This window comes from Apteryx rowi, unplaced genomic scaffold (genome assembly GCF_003343035.1).
Source record: "Apteryx rowi isolate R43461 unplaced genomic scaffold, aptRow1 scaffold_354, whole genome shotgun sequence".
NCBI classification, from domain to species: domain Eukaryota; kingdom Metazoa; phylum Chordata; class Aves; order Apterygiformes; family Apterygidae; genus Apteryx; species Apteryx rowi.
This window is the reverse complement of record NW_020450019.1, coordinates 443,893-450,666: the sequence shown is the minus strand read 5'-3', so window position 1 is coordinate 450,666 and position 6,774 is coordinate 443,893. Positions and strand designations below refer to the sequence as shown.

General features: G+C 51.7%; 1 protein-coding gene across 5 annotated transcripts in view; it reads left to right on the top strand.

The window, feature by feature from the left end:
* Window positions 1-1,980: 1,980 nt before the first annotated feature.
* The window catches only part of PIP4K2B (phosphatidylinositol-5-phosphate 4-kinase type 2 beta), a 17,208-nt gene continuing 12,414 nt past the window's right edge, over window positions 1,981-6,774 (top strand). The window contains exons 1-3 of one of the 5 annotated variants that reach the window (XM_026072900.1): window positions 1,981-2,334; window positions 3,948-4,045; window positions 5,672-5,768. In XM_026072900.1, the coding sequence (XP_025928685.1) occupies window positions 2,293-2,334; window positions 3,948-4,045; window positions 5,672-5,768 (237 nt within the window). In that variant the 5' untranslated portion in view covers window positions 1,981-2,292. Of the gene's footprint in view, window positions 2,335-3,309; window positions 3,623-3,947; window positions 4,046-5,671; window positions 5,769-6,774 lie in introns of those variants that run through there. The other 4 variants (XM_026072897.1, XM_026072901.1, XM_026072899.1 and 1 more) reach the window with 4 other exon arrangements.

Below are 6,774 nucleotides of genomic sequence, written 5' to 3'. Positions count from 1 at the left end.
GCCGGGGAGCTGGAGAAACGCAGGAGCTGAGCTTGCTGTTCCTCTCGCTGCCAGCAAACAGGGGAGGAAGGTGGCAACGGCGCCTTCGGAGAGAAGAGGGTCTCCCTCCCTTACCTATTGCTGTCGCCCCCATGCCCTGATCCCTCCGTTGGTGGCATCCGTCAGCCTTTCTCTCCAGGGCTCTGGCCCAGGCGGAAAAGGCAGCGGGACTGTGGCCAATCTGCTGCCCAAAGCAGCAGCCTGCCTGAGCCCTCCTCGCTGGGGCCACCTCGGCACGTAGGGCTGTCTGCCTTGCCCAAGGAATTGCTCCCTTGCTCTCGGAAGAGAGTGAAACCGGCAGAGAATTGCGCAGCATCTCTTTCTTAGTGCCCCTGCTGTTGTCTAGTGAAGATGTCAATTGGTTTGTCTAAAATGTGTCTGGGTTTTAAATTCTTTAAGCTGCGCTGGGAGCCTTGAGAGCCTGGTGCGTGTTTGAGCCTCTCGTGAGGCTGACGGGCGTGTGCCATCCAGCCTGGCTCTGACCTGGCGAGGGGCAGGATCATGTCTTACGTTTCACTGCAAAATGCAGGCGGCAGCGGCAAAATACAGTTCTTAACCAGCACTTTCAGTGCAGGCCTGGGACCCTGGGTCTGGAGACAGACCCCTGATCTGAAGAGCTTGCACTCTAGATCCACAGTTCTTAACTTTTCCAGTTTTGGGAACCCTAAAGCCTTTGCAGTGGAGGTGTGGGAATACCCTAATCGCAGACTGCTGTACAGCACAGGCCTGGTCTTTGTAGTCGCTGTACGTCTCCTCAAAATAGTCCATGACCCCTATGGTGATGGACTGATGTGTGGTGACTCTCAGTGGTGCTGTCTGCCACTGCACCTCTTGTTCCCTACAGCTGCTTCTTCCAGCGTAGAGAACCAAGCCCAAGATCTTGCTGTCCCTCTTATGGCCAGCAGCAGCCCCGGAGAAGGTCTCCAAAGCTTCAGGTACAGGCAGACTTTCTACAGCTGGGTGACGCCTGTTTGTGGGAGACAGGCGGGTGAGACCTGTGGCAATGGGCTCCCCAGAAGCCAGGGGTTGCTGGGCACCTCCTTGCTAGGCACCTTGCTGTGACCTTGCCTTCTGTAGCATAAATACACAGACACACACACTCTGCTATATATAATCTCCTGCTACACGCCTCTCCCTGGGGAGAAGACGAGAGAGCAAACATGTGCCAGGCGTTAGTCACGTTGCTCTTGGAGGCTGCTCAGATTCCACCGCGATAAGCGCAGGAGAGGAACCCTATAGACAGTGCTGTCCGGTGCTGTCCTCTGCTCTCGTTTGGGCAAGCTCTCCTAGCGCTTCGCTCAGCACCGCGCTGCAGGCCGGGCCCTGTCACCCCTAGGAAGCAGCATTTGATGCTGACAACTGTACTGCACGAAGGGACAGTTTGGGGATATCCCTTTTCCGAGGCAGTGTGGGGACAGGGGGCCTTTCATTCCTCTCGCTTTGGGATCCTGAAGGTGTCAAGCACGGGAGTTACTGTGGGAAGACAAGGTCCCTCTTGCTAAAGAAAATCCCAGACCTCTATTTGCTCTCAGACTGGTGTCAGGAGCAAAGGCCCAGTGGAAATCTGACCAAGAGGAGCTGGAGGGCAGCCTGTGAGTCCCGGAACTAGGAATGGCCCCTTTGTCTCTTCGGCTGCTTTGAGAGGTAGTGGTTGTGGTCCCCGGCCCAAATCACTTCTCTCTGTGCGCCTCTTCCGGAGCCAGCATCTCGAAGCCTCCAGAAGGCTCTGATGCACACAGCTGGCAAGGGGGAGAGGGTGCTGCCGGGGGGATTTTGCTGGCTGTTGCCAGGCTGTTGTATCTTGGGAGGAGCGGAAGCATCTTTCGAATGAGGTGAGGTATCCTGGCGCACCCCACTTCTGCCAGTCAGACTTGCAACAGGTACAACGCTTGCTACGAGGCTTCTGCTTTGGCAGAAATGGGGACATCCAGAGATGTCTTGATATCTCATTTTGCTAACGTTTGTGTCTGAATTCCTCATGGGGAGGAGACAATCTCCAAATTGCCGTTCCCGCTCGGCTGTCAGCACCCTCCCTCCCCTCTGGAACCAGCTGATAATAGCTTGTTTGCCTCTTACCCACCGCCGAGAAGAGGGCTGAGAACAGGCGTGCCTCAGGAGCTGCGCTGTCGGACCTCCCCTCCTGTTAGACAGCAATAATTAGCGGCTGGAGGCAGCACCTCTTTCTTGATACAGAATTAGCTGTTTTCTCTTCCCCCCTCACCCTGAGGGGAAATCACTGCATGGGGCTTTCTGATGCGGCTGCCTGCGGAAGCTGGAAGCGAGCTGGTCCCCAAGGTCTGGGAGATCCCTGCCTGGCCTGTGGTCCTCCTGCCCTTTCCCCTGTTCTAGCTGCAGCTCTAGGAGTGACTCCGTGCAGGATCGAGCCTTTAGCTGAAGCTGGGAGTTACTGGCCTTCCTGCTCCATCCTGATTACAAATGATGGGAGGCATCTGACATTATTTATTCATTCATCTGTGCAGCGTTCTCCATGTATCCTGAAGCACTTTATGGGAGTGCTTAAAGCTCCTCGGTGCTGCTACAAAGTAAATACTGGGCAGGGCTTTAAAGAGCAGCATCTCTGTTCTTAACTGAACAGTGGCCGGATAACTTTCCCCTTATCTGTTGCGTGGGATGAGTGTCTCTGAAAATAGTCATCTTTTCTCTTTGCAGCGTGTATGTGTCTTTCCTGTCTTTCCTTGCAGTCTGACGTTTGTTAATCTGGTCTGTTTGTTTTTTTCATTGGCAACAACGGGGAAAAGATGTGAAAAATACCCACCTCATCAAAGGCTTGCTCACATCCTGGACAGCTCACTGCCCATCTCCAGAGCTGGGGACCTCCGCAGTCCTTGCAGAGTTGAGCTGAGTTGAGAATCGTTCCCCCCTACCTCCTCCTTGGTGGAGATGGGGCAGCAGCTTTGGGCAGTACTGAGTGTCCTGGTGCATGCAAGGAGGGGGGGGGAATCATCTACTTCTCCCCAGCGTTACCTGCTTGGCACAGTAATTATGGGCATGGTGTTGCAGTGGAATTTCTTCCTAAATCCACCATGTTAATACCAGCTCAGTGAGTTGGGACTTGTGTGGGCCCTGTGTATGAATGACGGTGCATCTGTCCTCAGAAGAGGCAGCTCAGAAATGTGCTGCTGCTCGACTTGCTCTTGAATGCTGCCACATCCTTGTTAGTGCACTGGCTTGTCTGGTGCAGGGCAGCCAGATGTGGTCCAGAGGTGGGTTTTTTTCCTATTGATGCTTTCGCTGCTGGGTGCTGTAGCACGAGGCTGCCTGTACAGTAGCAGCTGAACATTCATTCTTCAGCTTCGCTGTGTTCCTGTGGTTGCCGCTCATGACTAAGGAGCAAAAACAATCTAGTGGAGTGACTCATCCCGTTAGAGAAGGTGGGATAAGAGCAACAAGAGACAGCAAGCATAGAAACGGCATCCACAGGGGAGCTGCGCTGTGCTGCACCGAAGCTATGCGTGTGTCTGTTCTGGCTGGTCAAGTTGAAGATTTTGGTCATCTGTGATTTGTAGCAGTGAGAACTAGTTATGAAGTTGGCTGAAACAACATTTCTTAAATAAAGAGAAAGGTGATTTCTTTAAAATCCATCTCTTGGCCTGTAGGTTTGTCTCAATTCTAAGCTGTATCCTGGGTGATCAGTAAAAGGTGAACAAATGAAAGCGCTGAGGTTGGCTCGGGGAGTACTCACTCCACGACTGAATGAGATGTTTCTGTGGCTTGTAACCACAGTGTCCTCTCGATCGCTTCAGCACAGAAAGTCGCTCTGAAAACCTAATGGGTTATATTGCTTCAAAAATGGCTTCTGGGGTATTTGGCATCCCTCTAACTCCGTTGACGATAACTGCAGGACGGTGGAACTTGGGTTTTGAGTCTCAGTTTCCTTTCTCTTTTAGATCAATGAACTCAGCAATGTTCCTGTCCCTGTCATGTTAATGCCCGATGACTTTAAAGCCTACAGTAAGATTAAGGTGGACAATCATCTATTCAACAAGTAAGTAGGTGCTTCCTAATTTTTTATTTGTCCCTGCAAATAAAGTTCCCTTTGCTTTAGGGGGAACTGTCATGGTGAGGGCCTTTTGGTTTAACACATTTTAATGTCAGGATCTGTCATGGTTGGGCACATGCTCCAAACCTGCACCCTGCCAAGACCACTTGGCAGGACATGGGAGGGTCTGTCTGTCACCGAGATGCTGTCTGGTGGTCTGGTATCTATCCTTTGCATGATGAGAAGTCTAGTAAGGCCAGGCTCAGAAGTGGCACTACTTAAAAGCAAAGCTGGAGCTGGTTAGACATGGATATTCACTGGATTGGGAGAAGACGACTATTATTTTGGTGTTTACAAAGTGTGACTTACCCAAAACCCTAGGGCCAGCGTTCACTGTAGGTCCTGGTTAAGCACAACACTGGTGCAGAGCTGTTCCTTGACTGCTGCTGTGCCTTGTCTGGGTGCCCTGATCAGACCAGCAAATCCAAGTTCATGGAGAGGAGGGCAGGAGTTCATTCTCCATGGCCCACCAGGTTCCTTGTCTCTTTGAGACTGTTCACCATAGACACTTGTGATGCTGCGCTGTGCCCTTGGCCCCTTGGGGTTTGTATAGAGACACCTCCTTATCCTTTCCCAAGAGATTAATTTTGGAAGCCTTTTTGTGACTGGCGCTGAGAGCTGTGTTCTCCACCATGGCTCTGTTTGTGCATGTCTGCAGTGCTCCCCGATTAACGCTTCATTTTCACCAAGTTTCACAGGCATCAGTTTTCGAGAGTGGGAGTGTGATTCAAAAGTTTGTCTCTCTTCTCTGGCACCTACAATTAGCAGTATCTGTTCTTCCCCTCCTCTCCTACATAGACGTTAGTTTTCCATGTGTTGGTGCAAAGGATTCCCATTGAGAACAAGCTGAAAAAAATCTCCCAGTGTGTCCAAGCAGGGCCATCTTCTCTGCTGCTTCTCGCTGGGCAGAGTAAGAGCCCTGGGAGGGAGTAGGTGCGGCATCCCTGGGTGCTGGGGAACGCTGTGCTGCGGCGCGGGGAGGCCCCGTTCCCAGCCGGCAGGGCCTGGCAGCAAGGCTCACTCTGTAAAGGCTGGGACTGGTCTAGAATGTGCCAGACCGGAGCTGATTCACCCGCTCTGCTCTGCGTTCTGGGTGAGACAGTTTGTCTTGTGATGACCTTTCTTTTGACGCACCAGCGATCTGATCTGATCTGATCTGAAATCAGAGCCCCTCTTTCCTCCAGCTTTTCATCTTGAACAGTAACAGTGTGTTGCAGGGGGCAGCTGTGTTACTGAACGGAACAAAGCGACAAAGGAGGAGGAAAGAGAAATTATTCTGTCAAATCTGTACTCGTGACAGGGGAGATTGTTCTGTAAGACAGACATCCTCGTCCAGAGAGCCTGTAAGTCAAAGGCTGGATCCTGAAAGCGTTTCTGTGAATAGATGACTTTTGTAGGCATCCAAAGGAACAAGCTGCCCTAGCAAGGGTAAATGTTTGCAGAATTGGGCCCTTGTAGGGAGGAGGGGGCTTGGATATCCTGGGGGTTAGCGATGAAGTGGGAGGAGAATTGAGTCCAATTTCACAAGCTGATCTTTGCACAAGAATATCTTTCTTTTCTGCTTTGCCCTAGGGAAAACTTGCCAAGTCGCTTTAAATTTAAGGAGTACTGTCCGCTGGTGTTCCGAAACCTACGGGAAAGATTTGGGATTGACGATCAAGACTACCAGGTACCCCCTTTTCTCTCCATGCCCTTCCTAACTCCTTTGCTTAAGACAGAATTATAAAACTGGGGGAGAAACAGTGATATCAACATTCTTGTGTGATCAGCTCTAGCGGTGTATAATCACGGTTTGAAAGGTTTTACCATAGCCCTAAGGGCCCTCAGCGATGGAACAGACCTTGCTGTGCCAGGCAGTGAGCGGTCGCAGAGTAAAAAGGTGGTTCCTGCTCCAGAGAGCTCACATTCTAGGCATAAAATAAGAGGCAGCAGATGGCTGCAGACAGGCGGGGAGCTGGAGGATAACAATGATCTAGTGCAGAACATCTGCAAGGAAAACGGATCGGTTGTGGTTTTGGTTCGGGTGCTGCTTTAACCAAGTGTGTGTGCCAAGCATCGGTGCTGTTGAACTGGGTTTATCAAGGTGGCTGCTGCTTTGGGACATGTCCCCAAAGGCTGCAAGATCAGACTTGCCTTGGAGGGGAGAGACGTTTTCTTGTATTAATGCAGCTGGGCTTAAATCCAGTGGAAAAGAGATGTCGCAACTCTTGCTGCTACAGCACGGCCTCCCTTCTGCACGCAGCTTTTAGTCTTAACGCACACAGGAGATGCGTAACAGCAGGCTGGTGAGAGACCACTTAAATGAGGGGAAAAAACAATGCAGAAAGAAGAGGATGGCTTTGATAGTTGTGTGACCTGTAGCGGGCCAAGTGTCAGGTAATTAAAGCCGGTATCTCTGGCACTCTGCTGCAGTTGATAAAGGCTGGCAGGGTGCCAGCACCGACTGGTCGAGAGCTTCAACCAACATGTTCGCTGTAATCAGCCAGCCCAGCGTGGCGCATTGGCACCGCAAGAGTGGGTGAATGGTGTGAGGTTCTTGCTCTCTCCCTTCTTTACTTTACCCGTTGAGCCCTGCTGCCTGTGTTGTGGGGGGAGAGGACATGGGAGCACAGCTATTCCTGCCAGTCCCTCCCACTGCTTCCTTCTGGTAGTGTCTGTGCGTGCTCTTGCCCCCC